Source organism: Lingula anatina, chromosome 7 (assembly GCF_051362555.1).
Source record: "Lingula anatina isolate TDL-2025a chromosome 7, LinAna3.0, whole genome shotgun sequence".
In the NCBI taxonomy this organism is placed as follows: Eukaryota; Metazoa; Brachiopoda; class Lingulata; order Lingulida; family Lingulidae; genus Lingula; species Lingula anatina.
The window spans coordinates 14,546,320-14,573,192 of record NC_141773.1 but is presented as its reverse complement, the minus strand read 5'-3'; the positions used below and the strand labels follow the sequence as shown (position 1 = coordinate 14,573,192).

Below are 26,873 nucleotides of genomic sequence, written 5' to 3'. Positions count from 1 at the left end.
ATGGAAAAAAGTCTGTAAGATTGTCAGCAGTGAAAAGTTAGTTATTGGAGGATTTTGGTTTATTTTGTTTTATACCCTAGCTGTGTAATCAAAAGTGTTCAACAATTAATTAAAATACTCTACTATTCATTGAAGCTATAGACATGGCAGACAAATTGTACGCGAAAGAGTGAAAATAACGAGCTACAGCACCGGCAAATTAAATTGGCAAATGTTCGGATGTGTAAAATATTAAAACTCACTAGCATGTTGAGGGAATTTGAAATTTTTAAAACTTGAAACTGCTCACTATAACACGTCTCACAAGACAGGCCACTATCACGGTCTCCTGGCATCAGTGTGACTGATGGGAGTCCCAAATGTTGGGACGAAAGCTTTTACAGGTACGCTTTCAGTTAGTGCAGGGAGTCGGGCTGGGAAGTGAAAAGTTACAAATTTCCTCAACATGACAGACAATACTATACAGATCAACTTGCATCAGAATATTTTCTTGCAATTTTTCATTTTATTACCATGTTAGCTTATTGGCATTCTAGATGTTTAAAGTGTGACTTTGTATCATGGCATGCACAGAAACCAAACGGAACACTGCAAGGTAAACGTCAAAGTAAGACTTTATTATCTGACAAAATACAAGTATCATTATACATGGGATAATAGATGCTCAATAGTACATCGATCGGTATCTCTAAACTTTCCAGATTACTAGTACTAATCGAGACCAAAAATAAATAAATAAATAAATAAATAAATAAAATACAACATTACATATCAAGTAAGTTTCATTCCGTCTTTTCAGCAAATTAAAGTGTTGGCAGATATCACACAATACAAGCCAGTTCAGTCACTGCAGTAATCCAAGGATGAAAGAAAAATAAGTCCAACGAGAATGCTTCCACAGGATTGACGTAATCACTCAACTGGCCTCTGGGAGACAGAGTAGGCCTAGTGTTACATGTAGGTGAACACTTAACAACTTGAAACTTACTGTATGAATCAAAACGGATTTATCAATCGTAGACATGTGAGAGGTTACTGAGAAGAGTTTAAAATCTTTCACGTCACCAGAGGCAATTATTACATGTACATCTCCCGTTTGGTTTGGGCAAAAGCGAAGTTTGTTGGCACTTTTCTCCGCCAGAACATGGTCGGTGCAGGTGTTACGACAGTTGTCCCGGCCCGTTGCTGTTTGAAAGGTGATTGATTTACTGAGGCTGAGAAATGACGATGTCTTAAATTTCGCAAAATATAGAGACTCCACATACTTAAATTCATTAAGCACGGGCCATACAAATGCAGAGAATGGAATACATGTACATCGTCACGGTCAGCAAAGTTTTCCCCATCTCACATTTCTTCATGTTCTCCTGTAGTGACCATTCCTCACAGTCGAAACAGATGGTGTGTCACACTGATAAATTGATATATGCAAATATTTCGTTTTGTGAAATACCATGGGAAAGGCCACTCACTGCTGTTGAAAATGTCCTACAGGTCAAATGGTTAGATCGTTGCATGAAACATGAAGTGTCCTCGACACATAAAAAGACCATGTATATACAATGCAGTTGTTGCAGTCAGCAGTAACATCTTTTTCCTTCAAACCTGCCAGTGGATTCTTTTAAGATGAGTAGCAATTAATGTCTTTAAAAACGAAAATTATACCACCTTGTCTTATACAATGTAACCACGTGTCATTGTTCATGATTGACCAGTTGCAGGGTTTTAATACCTGTTTGGCTCCAATTAGAAACCCCGTAATTTCAAATGTCTCTTGCACAGAGGTCACGTTCACAGTATCAAAACGCATTCATTTAGCTAACCTCAACGCAAGCATGGTATCCGACACAACTGGGATGACTTTTACCAAGAAGTTGTAAAGAGGTCTCTTTACAACTCCTTGCTTTTACAGAACTCATACAACAGAACCTTTGCAGCTCAACCGTGACATACACGTAACAACAGAAACAGTGCTGAATCACTAGTATACAGGCGCAAAAATTTTGATTACCAAATATTTTCTTTTTACATAATACGCCTCAAAACAAATGAATGAAGAAAGAAATATTGTGAAATATGTTTTATGTGTGGCAGCAATCCATTACAAACACACTATGGATCATGCTTACACTCGTTAATGTACAGCAACTGAAGCTTCGCTATTACACTTTACGTCAACCCCTTGAAGACCGACCCCTCAAAACTCCCAGACACGTCAACAACGGTGGGCCATGAATTGTAACTTCGGAATAATGCCAAAGCTTTCATACAACACACCCTGCACTCTCTCAAATCAATTGATGACCATATCATAAATAAGGAAATACATGTAGTACATGTAGCATGGCAAATAGAACACTGAGATATGCCAGTACGTGCTGTAGTAACCTGTTACAAACATATATCATGCATACACACATCATAACCAATTAATTATCTCACGCTTATTTGGTACCTCAAGAGACACCATTCAACAGCTAAGTCGTACCACAGTATTCAAACGATTAAAGAAGCAAAAAAAAATGTTGCATTTTCTTACTTACCTTTGTACATTGCAGCATAGACGCAAGCGTTTCAGGGTATTTGACAGATTCCAGATTTTAATACGAGAGGCAAAGAATCCGATGGTTATTAAGTGTATACCTACCTTATACATACGGCGTTGTGTTAAACGTTTCTTTAAACCTGTTTATTAATTTTATCTATGGTTTATCTTCCAAACACAGGGATTTTAATAGTCAATAATTGTTTTAAATATTCTGAAATCAAGATAAAAATCGTTAACATTGGCAATGTTTGTAGTACTGTTTCGTATATACGACTCATTATATCAAACAAAAATGACGAAACTGCAGAATAGGTCCTATGACTTGTAGATGTAGAGCAACTGAATCTAATTAAACAAAATATTCACAGCCAGCATCACAGTTAATCTTCTGAAGTTTTTGTCGATATCATAAAAATGACCAAATTATCTTTCGTTTTAAAATGCAGAGTAAGCCAGTGAAGGTTAGTGGTCGACAATGATTGGGCTCTTGAATTTCATACCGCAATTTTCGACGCTCCCTTCCCACTGTGCCAGTAAGTTACAGAACAGAGTTTGCTCCGTGCCTCCTGATGGTAGGAAGTGTCCTGTGAGGCAGGTATATGTCCACGTGCGGTTGTCATAGGTTGCGTTGGCATTGGAAACAGTTGGCGGTGCACTACACACACTCTCTGAATTACCATGAAAAGCATAATTATTATTATTATTTTTGATGTTGTTTCTGTTTACACGCGAGAATTTTTTTCTAATGATTTTGTGTTGTTGAATTTTACTAGCAATAATTATATAATCATTTAATTGTAAATATATTTTAAACTTTTCAGTTTTCAAAAAGGTAGCCTTTAGTACCAATGGCAGTTACATGAACACCGCTCCCTGAACAGAAGATGTTTTATCTATAAGAATTGGCATATAGAAGGTACGTCCCAGATAGCATTGGCCCAACGCATGGTTGGTTGTACAACCAATATTGGCCCAACGTTGGCACAACGTTGGAAAGCCAACGCCAACCAAATGCCAACCATACCAACGTTTGGATGTTTTGTCGCTATCTGGGGTGCCTCAATGCTTAACACAAAGGTTTTACGAATGAGGAAGGAAAAAAGACAAAAAGAGGCAGTATGCAATATAATGAAATGGAAGAAAATTAGCAGCGATGCTACTGGCACAATACAAATACCTTCACACGCTGTGTGTGTCACCGCAGACCACATCCCCGTCGCCTGGCAATGAATCTCCTGGGTGTCTGTATTATCCGGGTACTTATGCCCATACAGGCATCGATAGACGGCAATACTGTCAGAGACATACCCTGTCACTGTTCTTGTAGCATTTGCAACGAATGGTAAAGGACCGCTACAAACTATACCTGTCAACAATGGAGCACATGCAGTTAGTTATTTGTATTTAAAAGAAAATTTGCCAAACGTGCTCCCCTTGCTGAAATACTACTGCTTTACATAGCAACAGGTGGTTGGTACTGTCACCATGTACAAAAATATGGCTTTAAGTGATCAGATTGAAATAATTAAATTGAAACAATATCACGTACGTTCGAAAAATCAAAACGTATTTGAGGAATATTTTGGAAATGTATTTTCACCAATTATAAAGAAATGATAAAATTTTGTTAGTTTTGGAATTAATATTAATTAAATTTTCAAGATAACTCCCAATGGACCAAGAAAGAAATGACAAGTTATTTAGGATGACTAATTAACAAGTAACGATTAACTATTAGTTTATTATTTGTCTTGGAGGAGGTTGCTCTCCCTGAGTGCTTTTCTAGTTATTTTTATTATTATAAATAGTAGTAGTAGTATTAAAATTAATAGTAGTAGTAGTAGTAGTAGTAGTAGAAGAAGAAGAAGTAGTAGTAGTACTGTAAGAAGAACTACTAGTCGCATTTTTTAGAAAACCAAAGCGCTGCTTACGTTCACATCCATTGGCAGGTATGACACCTCTCCACTGTCTCTGTACACAGGTCAGACTGACCGATTCATTGACTCCCGCTGGCAGTTTGTAACCAGGAAGACACTCATACCTAGTCACTGTGTTATGACTTCGTTCCGTCGTATTTAGAGCCATTTGCGATACTGCTGGCAATTCCGGGCATTTTAAACCTTAAAGAGACGACAAGAATTGAAATTAAAGTGAGGTAAGTTTCTACAATCACTTACATTGTTACAGCCACCAGTCGTTAAGAATAATGCATTAAACGAAGTAATCGGCCATCTCTAACTTACCACAGATTATTTAACATAGAAATACGACACAAAGCCAAATATATCTTTTCTGGTGTAGAAATATAATAAATTATATTTTGCTACCAAAACGGCTGTTATCAAAATCATTCTGAAAGCTGTGCTTGCTTTTGGACCATGTGGATATTCGTAGATGGCTACGTACCCTCGTAATAATCTTTTAAGAGATTATTACAAAAACCAAATGAATGTCGGAACGGATTCATAAACCATTGGCAGGTATGGGAAAATTGTCGTTTACCCCAGGTAGAATCCTCTTTTTGGCCAAAATGAAAAGTTGTTACTCCTTTAAGAATCAGTTGAACGCTAAACACAAACAGCAATTGCACACAGTACTCACTCCAAACCCTGAATACAGAGTTGAAAAACTCTCCCCCGCATCTGTCCCCAGGACTGCCAGAACACTGCGTATTACACATCCCCTCAAGACTCTTTCCGTATTTGCCATACTGGTTCCCGCAAGAGCATACTGTAGCTGAAATAGAAGTCACGATGTTTGCTTTGAATAAACTCAGTTACTTTTCAGATATATTACCATAATGGTAAAGTTATTTAAGGGTGATATGATGGCTCCGGTAAAATATGAAATATCCGTGGCAAATCTGACGTGACCGTCATATTTAAGACTCCCATAACATTATCGTTAGGAAACAAAGCATATGTTCTAACTGAAGATCCAGAATAAAGCTTGCCAACCCCTCCCCCACACCACAATATATGGTCCCAATAAATCTACGATAATATTTTTGGCTCACGTACTGCATGTGTCCACTGGTCTCTAAGTACATCTACACCTAAATGTTTTAAGGGTAATCCAAACAGCAGAATCCAATGTTTTATGAAAGGGGGTTTGTATGCCAATGACAGAATACTTACAGTTAGACACTGCCGCATACAGGAAGTTGCTCTGTTCACAGAGGGTAATACAATCAGTGGATGACGTAATGTTCTCAGATACGACTCCAGGATATTCCGGATCATTTGGGTTGTCCAAGAAGCATCCTACATATGTTTCTGTTTCTAAGAGGCCAGAATAATAAAAACTGAAATTTATTTCTCGTCAGTATAGTTGCCATGACGATAGGTTAAATGCCGTTTTATAGGATTTAAAGTTTGTTTTACTTTCTGCTAAATCTGCTGTGATATAATACTTCTTCAAAGCAATGTGAAAACAAACATTTCAACTTTAATTTAAGTGCTAAAATGCACACACTCCTCACAAAATATCGCTACCGATTTTACCACCCGAGACATCATGCATTGGCATTAAAAAAAATAATAAACAGCGTCACGAGTTATTCATACCTAGGCCAGTGTTTAGAGCGAAAGAGCCAGACGTGGTGTACTTGCTCCTGTTGTATTAACCTGTATAACTTACCCGAGAAAGTATCGTAAGGACATCCACTAAAGCCCAGTCTCATAACACACCCGGAGCCCAGACAACTGAGTGTATCGGGAATGAAGCGCAGGTCTGTGGCCACGAAGGGTTGGTCTACAACACTGTCGGTGGGAGTGTTGAAATCACTGTTCGTTGGGCCTTCTGCATTAAACTTAAATACGAATTGTTATCAAATGTAGAGAATGGAGGCAGTTTTGTTATTTTCACATTTTTTTTTTCTTTCCTGTGCAACCTTTTAATGATGCTAATAACTTTGCACAAAATCGCTTTATATTGGAAACTTCTGACCACGGCACTGTGCTAAGATTGCACGTGTACGGATAACACAATCTAATACTTTGAATCAACACGAACACACACACACGCGCGCGCACACATGCACATAGGCACACGCACACAGTACTTAATTACCGCATGAATATCAGAGCTGTTTCTATAATCAGTCCATCCACAATTATTGTGCGAGTCTCGGAACTGAACTGTGAAATGCCTGACTCTCTCAAACTGATCAAATGAATTTCTCCCTGTAAATACATTGAATAAGGAATGTTGTAAGTTTTCATTAAAAATTTATGTGGCTTGCATTAAAAATAAAATCTAGTTCTCACAAAAAGTGTATAAATAGAAGATAAAACGAAATCAAATAAAAGAATGGAAGAAATAAGACCAATTTCTGTGACCTATAGTCATAAGGTCGAAATACTAAATATATCCAACACCAATTATATTTAAAAACATAATAATAATAATAATAATAATAATAATAACCTTTACTTGGTGCAAGCGGGATATTTACATGGGAAATAACCCGTCTACTTCCATTATTAGGCATAGAACGTAATAAGCAAAGATTAAAACCATATATAATTTATAAAGACTCTATCATAACGGAGAAACAACACAAGGTTATATGCACAATAAGTAAAATGTGTTATAGGACTACCTTGAGAGCGAAACGCGGTGATGATATATTGCTGTGGCAGGGTAAACTGGATCCAAGATCCGTTTGTATCCGCTGTGACATCCGGTCCCCATCCACTCTCACCGAACAGTCTAAAAAGACGTATTAGGTGATGGAAAATTGACAATCCAGTCAAATTGCTAGAATGTTGGGTTGGTTGATGCCGTAGTTGTGGTATAGTAAGTTCTTATCAACTAAAGATTAATACACGGTATGTATAAATCCCTTCTTTTTTTTACTGTCTTGATGGTTATTATGATAGCTGAATGTAATAATGTATTTTTAAGAAATACTACCATTTGATTATCCCTATATAATCAATGATCATTTGTAATTTGACAACTTTAATTTGTTTTTAATCGTTAATTTATTGTGCGGCACACATGCCACCAAAAAACACTAAACTATTCTAACTCAAACTGTTTGCATATTGTGGTAATTACCTTATTTGTGTATGAGATAAATTCGCGCGGCTAGATGAGGCTGATATTGAAGCATCATTTAGTTGGTAAACCAACCAGTCATTACACGGATCTGCAACAAAAACAACGACAACAAACAAAATCAATTTGAGAAGATGACAAAGACCTGGCTTTGTACATAAAAACGCATTTGTTATTACAAGGAAGATGTAAGCTTCTTGTCTTCTGTGATTGTTTAAAACCATCGTTGTGAATCGTATTTGTCTATAAATAGTTTCGTTTCGATTTTGCTACTGTAAAACTGTAAAAATCATAATTCTGAACATGATGATGAAGACGATGTTGAGTATTGACAATCTACAAGGCGCAAATGGAACAAGAAACGGAGAATGCATACAAATGGCTTCACAATTAAAAGAATACAAAACGACTTTTTAAGTCGACAACAATAAATTGTCACCTCACAGAAACAGCCATTTCCTTTCTTGTTGTTCTAGAAAACGTGATTTGAAGATGGTGCACTTAATATACTCACTGGGAGTGAAGCACTCTAAGCGTGTATTTGAATCCATTCCTACCGCAGACACCCAGTACCAACCATGTTCTCGAACACCATGGGTGAACAACTCTTGGCAGGAATAGGCGGCAATTGGAATCCACGCTTAAATACAATTCATCATAAATTTTAAAAGTGGCTATTTTGACTAATTAACCAAAACAAATTCTTGTTTAAATTTCAGAAATCTCTGTTATCAAAAGGCAGGGGATAGGCAGCGAATTCGCCATTTTAAAGAACAAACAAATAAAAAAATTATCGAAGTAGCAGAGCAGAATACCATTTATCATTATCCCTTCGAGATCTTTAAGTACAAGACTATGGATCCCCCCTTTCTTAACCCCTTAAGGAATACTTACTAACAAGATACAAAGACACATGACCGTCTCCACCGCAATACTGATACTTATTCCCGGGGCACATCGCGTTACAGTGGCTGAAGTCGTTCTCCTTGTTGCCGTGGTTCACTGTCGCAGAACAAAAACACTCGCCAGAGCAGACGCCGGCGTAGGCATGGTACAAACCTCGACAGTATTCTATACATTGTTGAAGGTTCATGTTGTATGAACTGGTGAAGGTGGCAGATGTGCCAGGCTCAGAGCGATAACAACCAAGGTACGCTACAATATCAAGGTACGTCATCACTTAATTAAGAAAATACAGTTGACATCCCGTTTATTTTGACAAAAGAAAAATTAAGGAATAAATTGGACTCAAAGGAGTTGTTTTAAAACAACATTCCGATTTACAATAAGGCATATACAATATAGGTATATACAAACTCTACTGCACCATATAAATACGTGACTTTTACACACCTGCGCGTATTTGCAAGGTATTTACAGGTTTTTGATGCAAACTGTCGTGCGATAATGTGTATCAACAACATCGCTAAGAAATAGTTATGAAGCCTTACAGGAACTTCTTATTTAAATGTTCCGGCATGTAAATAGGTGCATTGTCCACACGTATTTTGTCATTTTACAAAGATGCGCACTTCCTTTATCAGTCCGAATATTAATCAAATTAAATAGGTACGGACTGAAAGCGGAAACGACTCTTTTACCTGTGCTCTGTTCACATATGTACGGAATGTTTCTGTCTGCATTGCTATCTCTGAGGGCAGCAGTCTTCAAGCGAGCATGAACTTTGTGCAGATTATTTGGCTCGTTACCGTGGAACACATTCTCTTGTAACATCGAACCGGATTGTGGAATGCTCGCCTCAGTATACCATGGGTCGGATATACCTGGATTTAACAAGAATAGATGATGATGTCACTGCCATATATTGGGGGCACTTAGGGGCATTAATAAACATAAAAGAATTGGATTCTTTTGAATTCGTTACATTTATAGAAATAATGAAGAACTTGAATTACTGGCAATCCACATACTCGTGCGTTACCAGTGAATGTGGTCAATCATCATGGCAGTGTAAAGAACTCTCAAAACAATCAGTGATAAAAGTACCGGCCAACATCAAACGTTATTCATAGTAAGGTACAGTCAAATAAAGTGAATCTGAAGAGCTCGACTGGGGGTGAAAATATGAATATCATATCTCACCGTGGTATAAGGATTAATCAAAAAACGGTTATTAGAAATGAGCCACATTCCGGACTTTTGTGCCTCTAATCGTTATTAATACCTTCATTTTATATGCCCTGTGCTAGTTGTTCATTTGTTAAACTGGTCTCAATGATATAGGCTCAATTCTACAACATTAGTGCACATACCCGCCCACCATTCGTCTTCTGATTGGTATTCTGTGGTCGAAGTTATAATGCCCCGGATGTAATCTCTTTCACTGATGGTCTCCGGTACCCACAAATGGCCGCCTTTCTCATGGCAAACGGCACTGGCTTCAGCCCAGTTCACCCTTGTAGTGTTAAATATGTAGCAGCTGCCATAGTAACCGTGTTCCCAGTTCCCGTCACACGGTGTGTACCAATCGGGAGACTCTGAAACAGTTTATTTTACAATAATTATCCTGCATGAGCTGCCTAACTTAACACAAGAATGCGGTGTTGAAATAAGCACATTAGATTGGTAATCTTAACAGGCATTAAATGCTTTTCTGTAGCAGTGTAATATGTTTATGTTACTTTTTTTACATCTGCCGTAGCGACTCTATGGGTAGGAATTTACAGTAGTTCTAAAGACTGTATCTGGCGACACGAACGATACCTATTAACACCAGGTACAAACTGCATGAATTATACGTCAGATTGCCATTGATACCTATTCGTGAGTATCATATAAATAGTATTTTGCGACAAAAGACAATTAATTTCCTACACAACAAGTAAGATTGAGTTCTAACCGTCACAGACAGGTGCTGAATCGCTCCACGTGAGGTCAGTCTGACAAACGCGAGTTGCTGTGCCCGAAGTCAGCAAGTACCAGCTGTCACAGGTGTAGGTGACGTTGTCTCCGATACCGAAATCTTGGCTCGCAGAAGGTTCCTTGGTGCTGTTGGCAACAAACCCTGGGTCGCTGCAGGACAGAGCTGCAAAAATTTAATGCAATAAAAAGATAGATGGCGTGATGGTCTTGCGTATGGTTGCTAGGGACTGCGCGTTTGTCGTGAGTTTTAGACGGCCTCACTATGAAGATAAAAGTTAAAGGTTAAAATTTGTTTGATCCCCAGCTTAACCATATGACATATAAATGTACCGTGCAAGATTTGGCGTCATTTGTTTAGACCCATTGTATTTTCATATCAGTTAACCGTTTATTCGTAGAATTGAGTAGAGAAATACAATAATGATAATAAGAATTAAAAGTTTTATAAGTATTATTAAAATTTTATCAAATGAAAGGATCCGGAGGTAATATATATTGTATTGTTGGGAAATTCTCTTCCTGTCTATCTAAGCTGTATGTCATCTTACTGGTATATTTACAATGGTAAAACGCTGCACTGCAAGTTTTCCATTTATTAATCACATACCAGTAAATATGTAGAACGAAAGTACGTATAAATGTAGCGAAGAATCCTATATCTAGGGTGACTGCATGTAAGAAAATAAAAAAAAGAAAACTCACTTCCACATTCCATGCGACTTCCTGACCAAGTCAGATTCCCTAGACATGTTCTGTCAGTGTCCCCGTTGATGTGGCCATTGCCAGGGTGACAGCTATATGACACCACTGAGCCCATGGTGAGGTTCCCAGTGAAACTTGCGTGCACTCCAGGGTCTGGGAGAGGGCAGCCTATTAAAAGATGAACCAGTGTCGTGTATCAGAGATGGAGATTGAGTAATCGTGGTGATTTATTAGCGAGCACTGATTATGTGAACCTAATATATGAAGAGATTATTTGAGAGATGAATGAATTTTCTCCTGAAACACAGAAGGAAATCAACATTTGTCAAACTAACTAAATATCTTCACTCCATCTTGCCCACACTTTAATTACACTATATACCGGGAGCCAGCCAGCTCTGTACTCACTAAGATTCGCCCTTTCTTTGCATCTCTCCCAAGCTTCGTTGACGTCCTCCAGACTTATGACCGCGTCAAACAGCTGAGCACAGGCCATTCGCCCATCGAAGGTATGGCTGCCAAGGTTTCCCCTTCTGCCAAAGTAAAGGTCAGCGCCGTCTGTATACATATCAAACTGTCCCAGTGTAGATGTTTCATTAGTGAATTCTTGGGAATCTAACGAACCAAACCCAAGTGTGGCTTGACCAGTGCTACGATCGTACTGCACGATGACTTTGTGCCAAGTGTTGACAGTGAACGCATTTAGGTACCACATTGCGTGACTCCCCCACGATGAATCAACAAGGTTAGTGTACAAGGACGTTCCGTGTGGAAATTGCCATACATGCGGTCCATAATAGCTAGGCGGGACATACTCAAACAGAGTAGCGGCAGCTAATGTTTCAGGATACACAAGGAAAATGAGAGTAAAACTTCTTAAAGCTAATTCAGCATGCGCGGGTATCACGATGTGCGACAGAGTGAGTCTGGAAAAGCGCAGGGCATGTTTGGCTCCATAGGGACCAACGTCTGGGCTGATGCTGTGGAGAACTCCATGGTGACCGTTTCCACTGAGGTCATTCCCAAGACTGTTGGCATCAAGCGGCCAGAAAGCTATCGGTCGAATTCCTCCTACAAGAAAGAGGCGGAAAAAGGATCGACATACGTATACGTGTCCCTGTCTACTGGTACGTCGGGTAAATAAAAATGAAATGTAAACCTAAATAACTCAACAATCGGCTGACATAATTCAAATATATTTTACGAAATGATTTGTCATGGATCATATATATTTTTTTACATATAATTTCTCTTATTATGGCATTCCTATACTGCTTATCCATTACCAATTAACGCAATGTCGAAATGCATCATCACTCAGTGCCACTGTAAAGGTTTAATCAAAAACGTTGATTAATCGATCTGCTATGAACTATTTCTCAGTCTGTTTTTTTAACATATTCCATCTCTTTAAAGGTCGTTTCTTACTTTCACATACTGGTGCTGAACCACTCCACGTCCCGTTGTCAAAGCAAAAGCGAACAAGGTCCCCACTAACCAGATGAAAGCCAGAATCGCAGACGTATGTAACGTTATCCCCGCTGTTAAGTCCCCCAAGCACTTCGCTAGCACTGGCGGGCGTCGAGGGAGATGTGCATGTCTGGGCTGAAATAACCAGTCAACCGTGTATTAAGTTTAACCAATAAAACGTTTATTTAACATTAATGGCGTTTTTGGGCAGTTGTATATTTTCATCAGTGACAAAAGGGCACATTCATGTCACTGGTTTTATTTTAATCAGTTTCTTATAATCCATAACAGCCATGTTGATATTTATTTGATGGACCACTTTACTGGACTATGGGAAAGACATAGATTGACTGAAGAGTGATTGACATCACATTTACACTGTAACCCTTTAAACAACATGCTGCGAATTCGATTACCTCTGAAGCATACCAGACACGAAAGTTATGCCTAAGTTTTTTTTTTTCAAATTTTCGCGAAGCGCCAAGTTCAAGCTGGAGTCAGAGATGCGACACATTTACTATTATATACACATTTGCACGTGTTAGTGTTGAACGAGTGTGTAAATAAAAACAGGGATGATGGGGTTCGAAAAAATTTAAAGCCCTTAATGGCTGTCTTTCTCTCTTACATCTTTGTGGGTAAAATATTTCTTAACTTATAAAAATATTACCCCACAGTGGGTTATTGCAATGTACAAAAGTGGAAATACTATTATACAAAATGGCTTTAAATTTGAATTTAAAGAAATTTATATTGAACAGGTTAATTTTTGTTTTAGAAATTTGATTTAGACCAACAGTTCAAATGAGCAGCCAATTGACCAGAGAACGGAATGGCGCTATTGTATTTACATGCACCAAGAGGCCTGCTTGTTGAGCCGTGTTTTATGGATTGGTCTACGAGTCTGCAAAAACAATTTTATCCACAAAGTACATCGATTTCCTTACTCAATCGGAAGATCGATAGTCTTATTATCAAATATAATTGATAGATTGGTAAAATGAGGTAACTCTATTCAAATTACGCCAGCTCACTCAAGAATTTAAAGCGGACAAGTGTCAGTGAAATGGCACAGCTAAACAAGCTTAATATCCGCCACAAAGCCTCGAAGTGGGACAGACAAAAATCAATCGTTTTGTCTGGCAACGAAAGCTCATACAGCCTCGAGCTCTGAAGTGAGGGACATTTGTTAGCTTAGATAAGAATACGACCAGTTAGACGTATTCCTAGTTTAAGCGACAAATTAAGACATTGTTCTTAAACTTGCTTTACGTCGGTGATACATGTAGAAGAGCACTGCTGTATTTTTTTAAATTAAAATCGATGACAAGAGCGCACTTCACTCTCTCTCTCACTCTTTCTGTCTCTCTTTCTCTCTCCCGCTTTCTCTTTCTCTCTCTCTCTCTCTCTCTCTCTCTCTCTCAATATGCTTACCTGGTGTGAACGTAATAAGTGCCACTGCAAGCACCTGTAAAAACAGAACATAGGAATTTTAAAAGCCATATTTTCTATGTCTCTCATATCCTGCAAAGTTATATTTCTTTCCATTTTCAGACCATAAAACAATGAAAATAAATTCTCAAATAAAATCATGTAACCCTATGTCAATATTTTATCTGATTTTGTGCAGGAATATACAGGGTGGTTCAAGTGACTGGCAAGTTAATAAGAGGTAAATCATTTGATTAAAATTGGCACAAAAAGCCAATCCGATTGCAGGGGTGAGTCGAACAATAATTCGTGAGAAGGCAAATGTTACTTTTTTGAAAAAAGAAAATTCGATTTTGGTTGGAAATAAGAACCCTCATTTCGAAGATACACGCAAAGGGAAAAACTTATGACTGAAACCAATTATTAAAAAATCAGTTGTAGAGTCTTTAAAAAGAGTATGTAATGCTGACTGTAATCTAAACTGTTACTTCAAGGTCCAGCATGCATCAACTCACCATTGCCTTTGTAGCATTCCCCATTTTTTGACGCCCTTTGGCCATCGAAGCAGTGTTGCTCATATGCTCCTGACTGCTGCTGCGAGGCAAATGCTGTCAAAGGCCCTATTATTTTTTATAGATGATTATCATGCAGCAAGCTCTAAAGTCGCAATTAGTGTGAGTTCCATTATTACAATTCCAATGTTACATAATAAAAATGTCGCCATGAAAGCCAGCGTCAATAAGAAGTGCAAAGGTTACTTCATTGATTAAAGGTCAATAACATGACAATCGAATATAAATAATTGACCGATTTTGGCACCAATGAAGGGACCATGTCACAGACCATAGCCTAAGTACCGATGTACTAAAGTGACTTTCCTAAAGATTTTCTGTTGATCATACCGGTTTATGTGAATTTATGGCGACAATACCAGTATGCCAACAGTACCGCTGTCAAAATATGGAAAAGTTTATAGAATATAAGCCACAGAAATAGGTTTGAATATCTATACACAATCGAGATCGACAACTAGCACAACTGCTTCTAAATAGATTGTTTATTAATAGATGAGTTAAGACAAATGCAATGTTTTTCGTGTTGAATAAGTAACACAATAAAATATATGGCATTCATCTCCGGTTTTTGACCCCCCCCCCAAGCGCCCCAACCACCACCACTACCACCAACATCAAGATGCGCAGCATTGCAGTGACGATGTGCTCAGTGGTGCTGGGCACCTAACACAATAGTTAGGAGCTTGTTTAAGCCTTGGACAAAATTCGTTATTATACAGACTTGACATTTAATATGGAATATTTTTTCTAAATCATTATTCATTAGTTTTTTTCCTATTTTGCAGACTGATAAATAAAAATAAGGATTAAAATCGTGTTTTAATAACTTTTGATAAAATGTTCCATGTCATTGCGACATCAGTTCTTTAATTGACTTCGCCAGTGAAGCAAACAAAAACGCATTGCCAATTTTAAGTCATGCGACAACCATTGAAAGCGATATTTTGGATCTCCATATCTTCCAAATTATCGTCTTTAAAAGAGTTACACGACCCACAAAGGACCCTCATGTCAGTGTCCAGTCAAAGTAACAGTAGCTGCTATGCCTGACCTTATCTTCCTGCTACCAGAGCTTTCAAGAGGCAAGGCATTTCTTGCGATAGTTTTTTAGAATTTAATATGGAATAAAATTCCAGTCAACGATTAAAACTTGTCCAATTTGGTTCAGTTTTGTTGTAGGACATGCAGGCCGTTGATTCGGCGACTATTGACCGAACCACATATTGTCAAAGTGGTTCAAATATGGCGATTTTGATGACCAAGGTAGCTGCTTATTCATTTGGTTATGTAAGTTATCTACTATAAAAAGTTATCTGTGTGAACCAGCAATCTGATCGTGCAACCTAAAACTGTTCATATCAAATGATAGTCAAGTGGTTCCCAGATTATTCCTTTATTTGATCTGGTTCAGGTTTTCGTCGATGACTTCCATTGGTGTTTTGGCACCAATGTGGTATCAACTCCAAATATTGACGCTGTCAGTGGCCCTAGTCACTTCAGAAGCGGTGCACACCTTGACGTAGGCCTCTTCAGGGTGTCTGCAAACTCTTTTTGACCAATTTAGCGGTACAGGTGAAATCTGACCTCAATAAAGAAAACAACGCGATTTCAGTGTTCTACCCAGAAACGGTCATGGTCCCCAATTCATTAGAGAAACAGACTACGCTGTTTTTCTGTTTACAGTGGCTTCCTCAGAGGTCGCCTAATATCCTAACCTGCTGAAACCATTTTGGTCTTCGCTTAGCGCCTTGAAAAATGCGTTTTGGTGACAATTTGCCCCTCATTAAAAACGGACTAGGTGGTTTTGGTTTCATTGTAGCAGCATTTCCTGAAGGACATTGACTCCTGTATCCTGGTGGTAAGATATCGATACATTGGACGTGTTGTCTGTGTGGGTACATAACCCTGGGCATTATTCTATGAAACTGTGCGGACAGTTCCGTTTGGGGCAATAATCTGTCTGGCAATGTCTGTCTTTTTCCCGCCATTCTGGCACAGCTTAACGATTTTGATAAACAATGCTTAACTCATTTTACGCACTGCAAAACCGACCGCTTGCATGCAAAATTTCAAATTCTTCTATGCAATGGTTGCCGACATATGGATACATATTTGACAGAACCATGCCTCGCCAAAGCCAAGCTTTGACCAGCCCAAAGGAGCACTACCCAATTAAATCACTGCATATTACACAATGCAGCAATGCATCAGACTTGGTAATCAGTTAATTGGTAGAAACACACCTGTCTTCACACTTCTCTAGTCAGATATCTTAAATGGGATCTGAGTTTTTTTCAATAATATACCTAGGTATACCTTTAAAACTAAAATATTCCATATTAAATGTCAAGTCTGTATATGCCCATTTTTTAAAACTATATGGAGTTCGGTCTTTCTGTTACACGGATCCTCAGTTTCGTTACACCGGGATTTGAAAGGTAAAATACATTTGAAAGTTTGGTCACAAAGTCATTTACACACAATCGTCGAGCAAATACACTGTCCTTAAGTAGTATGACATATTTGTGTTCTATAATTAAGCAGTACATTGTAGTACACGCAAGCACGTCCTTATCTAAAAAAAACCAGCTGTGCAGTCAAACAGTGTCATCTATCAGATAAACATCTTGTTTTTCCTTGCGTCCGGTTTCACATTGAAAATACGTAGGTTTAGACTGTGAATATTAATCTTTTCCAACACCGTACAGATATGTAGATATAGGGACGCATTTTAATGGATAACTGTATCGTTGAGATTTAATGCACGATGTGACAAGAGTCTCGCAACATCTTTACCCCCGATTCACTACGTTTGACCTGTTTTGATACCGTTATTTACTATGTGCAACAGTGGCAAAACATGTCCATTTAAGTGGCACCTTTCCGACGTTCAAATTAACGCATTATGCACACCTGCGTCAGAATTACCGTGTTTTAAATCGATTATGGTCTAATCTCCCCTAGGACCTTTATGAAATTGTATTTCAACCAGGGAAAGGGTGCAGCGATACTTTGTTGACAGGTGACACATTTTCTCGATAAATACTAGCAAATACCCTCATTTCCATTGCTGGGGATAACAATAATGATGAATAATAATAGATACATTTTAGAAAGGAAGTAATAGTAGCAGGCGGTGTTCGGAAAATAATCTTGACCTTAAATCCTGTAGTGCCCCGCATGAAGTTGCCAGGTACCCCAGCTGCAGTGTTTTGAACGATGCTAATGACGCATTGTTGAAAAGAGATAATATCTATGGAGATGCCCCTATGTCCCACGTTCCCAGCTGGGTAGGGTCACAGTAATGACAAATAGTTATAAACAATTGGTACTGTCTGCTGGCTGGAAATCCAGGGCAGAATAAGGTAGACAATACTGAAAATGTCCAGATTGACAGCCAGTCTTCATCGTTTTATTTTGAAGATTCCAAAGGCCGTGCGTATAGAGTATGTGTATAAGTAAACAGATTTTCCGTGTGTTTTTTTTTTCTGAGCAGAGTTCATTATAAGATTATTTTGTCCACAATAGGGTAAATTTGGTCAAGGATAAAATTTACAAATGCAAAAATGCGGACACCGTTATAACTTTGGATATATTGAAACTTTCAGGATATATTGTATCTTACGTAGAGATCGCTCTGGGGAAACCCAACGCCAGTTTTAATATTTTTTTAAATGTCAACTCTTTGCCTGCTCGGGCTCATTGTTACTAGTCGTGGGGAAATCAACTTTTTATATCTTAACTGATTACAAAGGATTATTAAACTTAGTCCTTAAACAGAGTAGCAACATGACGACAAAACCTTTTCAGACTTCACAATATGCATTTAAATGGATTATAGAGGATTACGTGGCAAACAAACTACAAACAAAGACTAACGTAAAGTCACTTAAAGTACTTGTGAATTATTAAATATGTCCAACCATGGTCTTACAATGCGCAGTGATGGGTAAAGACGCGTTTTTAAAAAGTTTTTCTTCATTCTCGATTTTCGCACACAGCGATGCGGTTCAATTTTTCACAATTAAAAACAAAGAAAGTTCAGCTTAACGGTACTGTTATCTTACTTTTATGTTGGAAAGGGAAAGTCTAACCAAGTGGCTTCTATTGCATGTAGGGCAATGAAAGTACAATCAGACACAGGTTTGAAAAGAGAAATTTTTGGTTGTAATCAAATTTTCATTTGAATTTTTTCTTTTCTTTTAAAAGCCTTTCAATTATTTTTTTCTACGTTTTATTGTAAAGTCTACCGGACAAATTTGGATATTGAACTCAAAATTATTATTATTATTATTATTATTATTATTATTATTATTATTATTATTATTATTATATTGTCTTGTCTTACATTACTTTGATTTTAAATACAAATATAATTCTGTGAACCAGGTGAAACGATTATTTGGTTTCTGTTCTTCATGGTAAAACACAAAACTAAAATAAAGGACTATGATGTTCGTGCACTTAAATTTGTATTTCCAGCAGCCATGGATGACCATCAAATAATTCCAACAATCGTACATATTTTGAAAGAATTAAACGAATACCACAAATGTGGAATATTTTTCCACTATATTACTGCTTGTACAGAGGTAGATTCAAGAAGAAATTACATGTACACTTGTTTTGAGGAGTAAATTTGTTTTATTAATTCTGACGTTAGTTGAGTGCCAAAGTCCATTAAAAATGTTCATAATATGCAACTCTTTACCAGCAACTGTTCTCTTTCAAACCAACTTAACAGACATTGTTGGGCTGGGCGTTATAATTGTAATATAACCCAGGATTAAATGACGGCAAGGCATTTTTGAAGCATTTTGCGGCCTCCAGATCGCATTGGCAAAGCTTATATCTGCACTGGCCATAGAACCAATAATAACTCGGTGGCCCTGCAAGAGAAACAATGATATCTGCTATTTCCCAATAAGAATTAACATGTCTAATTGTTATATTAAATCTGTTCATTATTTAAAACGTTTGTAATTTCCAATTAGATTTGACAGCTGTAATTGTTTACTTCACCCAATGTGCTGAACCGATATTGGTTTGTTATAGTTCACAATATTGTTGATTCTTTAAACATGAATATTTAGTTAGGTTCTTTCTTAAACTAGGGTAAAAACTATCATTATAATATACACCCACAAGCCACAACGGGGCACTCTAACAGTCCGTCTGGTTTACGCTCCAGTAATGTGAATAATCACCAACACGTGAACATTTGTTGACCGAAACGGGGCAGTAAATCGTAGAGGAACACCGATCCAAAAAAGGAAATAAAATAAATCTGTATTGTTGCCAAATTATTGCATACCGAAGCAGACTTAAGATTGGACTTTCAGCTGATCAATTGATAAACCGGCAAGAAATGATAGGATGTTTTGTGTCAGTGTATATTGCATAAAATGAAAAGCTCTGGACAACTTACTGCAAGTTGCGTCTGTTCCAGATCCGTCGCACCCAGTGTATGAATAAAAGGCGTAATAAGTATAACAGCTTCCTACTGTATTAAGGCACTTGTCATGAATCTTGCAGCACCTAGCAAAATGACAAAAGGAAAAAATGGGTATGTAGTTAGAAAAAGAAGGTGGGTGTGTAAAATTCATGGCTCATGCCCTTTCCATGCAAACCGGTTTTTTATTCTACTGGAATGTAATGTTGACAGGGCGCCAAATATACATCTGTCAAAATGCCAAATGTACACCAAATTTACATTGAGCATAAAGTTAGTTTCTGGGAAGTGTTTACAAGATTTTGTAAAATGTGGAATCTTACTCGTCCATCGCGTCCACCGTTTGCCCAGAGCCGCCGTAGCCACAGTAACATCCATAGTCCGCTAGCTGGAATGCAGTCACGGAATCGGTATAGCACAGCACCAATGAGCCGAATTCTACAACAGAGTTGGCCTGCCCCCATTCCTTGGGCTTTTTCTTTGGTGCTTCAATATAAAAATATAAAATGGCCATTAGCTGTATATATATTTTTTCTATTCACTATTTTGATTAACATTTGAGCATAGTGAATAAGAAGAAAATTTAAGCTAAGGTTTGCAGTAGTTGAGATTAATTATCAGAAAGTTTTCTTACGCAAATCTGTTATTTATTTATATAGGTAAAAAGGTTTCTCTGGATGAGTGAAAAACAAATAAACCTATCTAGCCCAACAAGAGAGTTAACTTTAAAAAATTACATTTATCCGTTATTGGTGACAGTATAAATTTAAACCTTTAAAACGGTTCTAGACGTACACATTTCGACTCCTTGCATTAAGAGGATGACTGCCACCAACATGTAGAGCTTCATGATGTCAGAAACTTTCTGAGCTCCCAGTGTCGCGCTGTTATGAAAAATCGGTTAGGTCTGCGCGTTGCACATTAGTATTTGACTTATATAGTCGAGACATGACGCCCACAAAAGACGTAGTTTTACAAACATGGTGTCAGTTCTCTTTTGATTGGATGCGGTGAACAAGCAATGTATTTTTCTTTTCACAAAACATCTTAACCATATATCAACTCGTCATGCGGTAGTGGAGCGTGACTTATGTTTATACACCATCAAAACCACAAAGATGCAATCGTATAGTGTCTGTTTACTACTTACGGGCATTTAATTTATCATAATTTAAATGGTTCAAGAAAAACCTTTTGCGTGTGTCCTTACAAAGTACCTAATTTGGCAACGGGACGCCTACATAATTATATGACGTTTAAAACACAAATCTGAAAGATATGACTAGGAAGCTACAATTTTGATTACATAGTCAAAAAGTTTTCGTTTATGATAGATCCAGATATTTGATTTACCTTTTATATTATATTTGATAATTGCACTTGTATTTCGCATTCAGGCTTGCCTGTATTTTCATGCGCTTCGATGCGTTCATCCTATTGTGCGTAATGCCAGCCGTGGCATTAGCCTGTTACAACTACTCGTCGACCACAGCAATTACGCTCTTGTATGTCACATACAGATACAGTGGACGACTCGTGTTGTAACTAGTATATCAAAAATGAAAAATTTTTGACTATCAAAACTGAGATCAAATGAAACTATTTTCACAGTTTTGATTACAATCTTTTCAGTGTGGAAACGCGGTTATTTGCATGAACATTTGATGCTTGAGCAAGCGGGCATTTGCATTTACCAACCCACACTAAACCAGCGTGGTGAGTTATCACGGTTGAACTATGTACAGCATGACAGCACGAAATGCAAATAAAACCGCCAAGCGTGAAGAAGTCTTTGGAGGCCAGCCAGCCGCAGTGGCGTGACAGACTGGGATGATGATGACGATCAAACTCAGGCCGCATACATCGGACATTCAGTTTTTGTTTGTATTAATTTTAAGAGACGGTAATGTGGTCCCTGCCGGTAATCGGTAGTGAACTAACATGTACTGCTCTTTACAGTTTTTAGAGCTGTTCCATTATAGCATCCCTCAAATTTAGAGGGTTTACAAAATTTGGCATTTTCTATTTAATCAGTCTGTGATTTCCAAAGTGACTAATTATGAACCATCCGCTTCACTATGTATGAAAACGATAACCTGAACTGCCAAAGAGCCACGTTAGCACAACAGTATTTGTCGAAAGCACGAAACACGTTTGAATTCATTAAGTGTTCGCCCTCCCCCCCCCCCCCCCCCCCCCCCCCTCCAATAATCATATCATGTCAGTAAGCATCCCAGTGTGTGTGGGGAAAATTGTTAGTTCTGCCACTTGTACGCACGCACTGACCGAGACAGGCATTTCATCTTGAATCGAACCTTCAGAAGGAGGCATTTATAAGCATGGGTCAAGTGAAATTTTGAAGGCATTAATTTTAATTCTTTTTCATATCTTTTATTTCTCAGATGCAGGTCACTTTACTCCCTGCCCCTACTCCTTATTTTATGCTGATAAGTAAAGCACTTCAAGTGCGGACAGCACCAAATATCTATAACGATGTGCAAGGTGTGCAACTGTCATATAAGACTTCTGAAAGTTTATGAAAGCTTCAAAAAGTATATAAAAAGTTTTCAAAAAGTTAACATAGAAATTAAATGCGACAATAACTGCTGCATAGTAGTTCCAACAAATTATTGAACGACACCTGTGAAGGTACTTGTATGAATAGATAAAATGCACCAGAAAAGTTTTCTGAAATTTTGTTTACTTTTTTGTTGTGCGAGCTTCATATTATCATTATTCATATTTTTATTATCTCTTTATCATAAGTTATATTGACGTCGACAGTAAATTTTGTCGGACTGTTTTTGATTGATTGTCAACATGATTGTACACTTTATATTATATCTTGGACAAATTATTTGAAAAAAGAGGTAAATGACAGGTTTTATAGCAGTGATATTGTAGTTCAAGGAGATAATACACATGGGTTGCGGCAGAACCTTGTTTTATTGCTTATGGAGTCGTGAACAGTTACCTCGGCATTGTTAATTTCAATTGAAATGGCGTAAAACACAAATACTACGGCGCGTGTGCAGTTCGGGAGTTAAGCTTAGTTTAATACATCCGGGCATGGGGCAGGTGGCGCCACAATCTCTGTACCGATACGCGGGCCGACATGCGCAGTGGTGGTTAGTGATCACAGCACCAGGTTTAAACGGCATTTGCGAAGCAGCGGCGGGAGGTTAAGCATGAGTATAGCGAAGCAGTATTAGACTTTTGTGATCCCTCCCTCCCGCCCGGTTTTTTTTTTTTTTTTTTTACTTTTCGTTAGAACCGTAGATTAGAGAGTTTATATCAGGGACGGAGTTTGTGCTTAGGTGAAAGCGAGTGGAGAATTCTTCCAGGCCCTTCTGGCCTGTAAAACTTCGATTGTGTAACTCATTGTCACAGTTTGTTACTCATTGTTAATTGCATCTGATTGTGTGCCTGATAATAAACTCTCGAAGTGCAACAGTGGTATTTGGTGTTTTATTGAGAGGAAACGACTGATTCCATAATTTGATAAAGAACTTCACAGCTTGAAGGAGCAAATGCTCTATTTATTACCAACTGCTGCAGGCATTCCTATATCGGTTATTATAATTATAATATGCACGAGGGTTGAATGACGGCAAGGCTCTCTTGAAGCATTCTGCTGCCTGTAGATCGCATTTGCAAAGGTTATATGTGCACCTGTTGTGGAAAAAGTTACTAATATTCCCTGTAAAAGAAACATTGATATTAAGTATTTTCCAAAAAGGAATAAACAGCTTTCCTTATCCAATCAATGGAAAAGACATGTCTTTTGTTATTCAATAATTCTGTTGTTGGTTCTTTAAGCACGTTTTCTGCGATTTGCATTGTCCAGAACGTGAATCATTACCAACATATAATAACTTTTAAGTTAAAACAATATTTTGGCAGACACCTGAGCAGCAAATCGCTGTGGAGCCCCCCCCCCCCCCCCCCCCCTTCAACAGTTGTATCCCTCCAGCGTATCTACTCGTTACCACATTGTTTAATAGGCATTTATACAGTCCTGGAGAAGACGCATAAGCAGATAGCTTGCAGTTTTTAATATCTTTTTATTTGTTAATCTCTATATAAACGCCAATAAGACTCAATTCATTTGACTTAAAAATCATCACGGCGATTATGACAAACCTACTTGTTTTACCCAGTTAAATCGATCACTTGGTGAACCATAACAAAACAGACTTTTGTCTGTGTCAGTTGCATAAAACGAGAAACTCTGACTTACTGCAAATGACTTCTCTTCCTGTAAAGTCGCAGCCTTGGTGTGAGTATGAAGACAAATAAGCGTTACACCTTCCTATTCTACCATAACACAAGTCGTGAGTCCTGCAGCATCTTAAGTAGAGACAAAAAGAAGGAATGTGCCCCGCAGTTATTGAAAGAAGGTATGATTCTAAAGATCATTGATATTATTTCCTTTCAGTGCAAACCCTTTTTTCTATTAAAACGGAATTTATGCATATGTTATCAGAGTGTCAAAGGTACAATAGGATTTAATTGCTCATATAATTTCTGTCACGTGTTTGGATCTAAGGGAGCGTTTCCATAAACCCATAGTACAGGCTGGGTGGATCTAACTCCACGGGGATCACACTAAATTCAATTTAAGCAGCTTAAATGTCTGGTACGCCTGCTCAAGCTACAGTGGGGGCAATTAACGACAGTCAATTACCCGCTTGTTACTCAGGGCGTGCCAGACAATTAAGCTGATTACACTGAAAGCACTTTAGCGGGAAGCCTCGCAGAGTTAGATCTATTCAGCTAGTGCGATGGGTTTATGGGATAGCAGTCTTAAGAGACATAGCTCTTACTCGTCCATTGCGTCCACTGGTCGCCCAGAGCCACCGAAGCCACAGTAACATCCATAGTCCGCCAGAGAGGAAGCGGTCTTCAAGCCAATGTGACAGATCACCAACCAGCTAAACTGAAAAACTGAATTGGCCTTTGCTACTTCTTTGGACGACTTTTTTGGAACTGGAAGGTAGTTAAAAAAGTGGCCATGCACTTCATATATCTTTGACATTAAATTAGCAGTTTGGCAGCGTCAATAAAATCGTAAACTTAGCAGATGTGTAAGCAGAAGATTAGATAAGAAGAATCGATTAATATACAAGTTTCTGTTACAAAAATAATAAAAATTAATAAACAACTAATATTTCTCTTCATAAAACAATCCCGCCCTCTTTTAATATTTTTTTTCATATGAAAAGTAAAAAGATTCATTTTTTCGAAGGGGTAACCATTGTATTTTATATATAATTTTAGATAAATCGTTAATTGATTTAAATTCATATTAAAAGAAGTTCCAATCAGGACTTACCGGTACGCATTTCGACTCCTTGCATTAAGAGAATGATCACCATGTACAAGCACACGTAGAACTTCATGCTTTTTTTTACTGTCTGGACCAACAACGTCGCCCTGTAATGAAAAACTTTAGCAGATCTGCACTCTAATCAGACTTATATAGGCCTAGTATTGACATGACGCCCACCAGAGCCATCGGTTTACAAACAGTCTTCTCTCTTGTGATTGGATGTTACAAGGAAGCACATGCATTTTCTGCTAACAACGTGCTCGGGTTTTCTAAACAATGGTCTAAGGGCGCATTCAGAGCACTATCTAGTCTGCGGATCCAATTTGGCGCTCATTGGATTTCCGTCTACCACGCCCGCTACCCCAGCAGGGGCAGAGCAATTAAAACTCGGCACGCTTTGAAGTGGGCGGCGCCATATTTGATCCGCAGACTAGTAAGTCCGCGGATCAACTGGCTTTGAACGCTCCCTAAGATTTGAGGCAGATCAGGTGGAGGATGACATATCTTTTTACAATACTACACGAGTCATTTCCTCCTCGCGTAATTTGTCCAATCGCGATAGATTTTGTCTGATTAAACATGAGAATCCAGCAGAAAACTTAGAAGTTGCAGGTTTTATTTCCTTTTCGCGCAATGTTATTTTATATTTCCTGCTCACTATTTACACAAATTTTGTCCATCATCTATGGTCTAAGCAAACACATCGACATGCGTCCTACACTGTAGAAAGATACCTATAAGTATGGTGTCAAAATACCCGGGTTGGTGCATTTCATGTGTGCATTTTACTGCATAATAACTCATTAACCGCCGAATAATATGGAACGTCCAAACCCATTTTCCAACGTGTCGAAGTCATGAATTATTTGACGTTCAGAACACAAACTTGGGGAATGTGTGTATGACGAATTGGAAGGTTTAACTTTGATGACAGTCTTTTCGGTGTGGAAACGTGGCTATCTGGGGGAATGCGAATCAAGCTAAGCTTGTTGTACAAACTCAAAATTTGCTTCTTTACATTTTTGTACGCCATTTTTGTACGTTGTACACTGAACCTATATGTACATTTACCACATTCACCGATTTTTTGGCATGACATCAATGTTACCACCAACGTGGTACAGCTATTATTGATAGGGTACATATTGTATACGCGTTTGGTGTTGTGGCTCATGATATAATATGGAAGAAAATGTGCGACATCCGATTTCTTGAACACTTTATAAAGCTCTGTTCACCGATCGAGTAAAAACAAACAACAAGAGCCGTGGATTTCCCTCCAGGTTTATTAAAACCTGTCTCTTTACCTGTTAGTGATTTTTTTAATACAAAATTGATTGTTTCAGTATTCTAGTTCTCTCTGTACAACTGTTACTAGTAACTGTTCCTTTTTGTCGGTATATAATGCTAATTTTC

At 38.0% G+C, this 26,873-nt stretch overlaps 3 protein-coding genes across 3 annotated transcripts; all 3 read right to left on the bottom strand.

Moving 5' to 3' along the window:
- Positions 1–3,010: 3,010 nt before the first annotated feature.
- On the bottom strand, positions 3,011–11,912 carry LOC147760788 (uncharacterized). Its single transcript, XM_087017248.1, has 16 exons — positions 11,606–11,912; positions 11,198–11,365; positions 10,473–10,658; positions 9,886–10,110; positions 9,214–9,396; positions 8,507–8,767; positions 8,127–8,252; positions 7,613–7,703; positions 7,152–7,261; positions 6,620–6,732; positions 6,188–6,359; positions 5,686–5,829; positions 5,150–5,284; positions 4,480–4,668; positions 3,726–3,914; positions 3,011–3,216 (listed from the first exon to the last, which is right to left on the bottom strand). The coding sequence occupies exons 1-16, from the start codon at positions 11,910–11,912 to the stop codon at positions 3,011–3,013; spliced, it is 2,805 nt and encodes a 934-aa protein (XP_086873374.1).
- Positions 11,913–19,128: 7,216 nt separating this feature from the next.
- LOC106156114 (basic phospholipase A2 PA-5) lies at positions 19,129–21,067 on the bottom strand. The gene is made up of 4 exons (XM_013531225.2): positions 20,921–21,067; positions 20,449–20,611; positions 20,102–20,211; positions 19,129–19,562 (listed from the first exon to the last, which is right to left on the bottom strand). The coding sequence occupies exons 1-4, from the start codon at positions 20,973–20,975 to the stop codon at positions 19,411–19,413; spliced, it is 480 nt and encodes a 159-aa protein (XP_013386679.2). The 5' UTR covers positions 20,976–21,067; the 3' UTR covers positions 19,129–19,410.
- Positions 21,068–23,579: 2,512 nt separating this feature from the next.
- On the bottom strand, positions 23,580–25,615 carry LOC147760787 (acidic phospholipase A2 PLA-1-like). Its single transcript, XM_087018434.1, has 4 exons — positions 25,461–25,615; positions 24,952–25,114; positions 24,366–24,475; positions 23,580–23,825 (listed from the first exon to the last, which is right to left on the bottom strand). Exons 1-4 carry the CDS (start codon positions 25,525–25,527, stop codon positions 23,668–23,670), a joined length of 498 nt encoding a protein of 165 aa, XP_086874560.1. The 5' UTR covers positions 25,528–25,615; the 3' UTR covers positions 23,580–23,667.
- Between the last annotated feature and the right edge of the window lie 1,258 nt (positions 25,616–26,873).

What these genes read in the sequence shown, in the direction of transcription:
- LOC147760788 (XM_087017248.1), bottom strand. Translation starts at nt 11,912, where the DNA reads ATGTGGTACCTAAATGCGTTCACTGTCAACACTTGGCACAAAGTCATC. An exon ending in CATATGTGAACAGAGCACAG is followed by an intron (nt 8,768 to 9,213) that starts GTAAAAGAGTCG and finishes TTGATATTGTAG; the next exon opens with CGTACCTTGGTTGTTATCGC. An exon ending in CTCTGTATTCAGGGTTTGGA is followed by an intron (nt 4,669 to 5,149) that starts GTGAGTACTGTG and finishes CGTCTCTTTAAG; the next exon opens with GTTTAAAATGCCCGGAATTG.
- LOC106156114 (XM_013531225.2), bottom strand. Translation starts at nt 20,975, where the DNA reads ATGAAGCTCTACATGTTGGTGGCAGTCATCCTCTTAATGCAAGGAGTC. An exon ending in AATGCAAGGAGTCGAAATGT is followed by an intron (nt 20,612 to 20,920) that starts GTACGTCTAGAA and finishes TTTATATTGAAG; the next exon opens with CACCAAAGAAAAAGCCCAAG. An exon ending in TGGAACAGACGCAACTTGCA is followed by an intron (nt 19,563 to 20,101) that starts GTAAGTTGTCCA and finishes TTTCTCTTGCAG; the next exon opens with GGCCACCGAGTTATTATTGG.
- LOC147760787 (XM_087018434.1), bottom strand. Translation starts at nt 25,527, where the DNA reads ATGAAGTTCTACGTGTGCTTGTACATGGTGATCATTCTCTTAATGCAA. An exon ending in CCAGTGGACGCAATGGACGA is followed by an intron (nt 24,476 to 24,951) that starts GTAAGAGCTATG and finishes TCTCTACTTAAG; the next exon opens with ATGCTGCAGGACTCACGACT. An exon ending in AGGAAGAGAAGTCATTTGCA is followed by an intron (nt 23,826 to 24,365) that starts GTAAGTCAGAGT and finishes TTTCTTTTACAG; the next exon opens with GGAATATTAGTAACTTTTTC.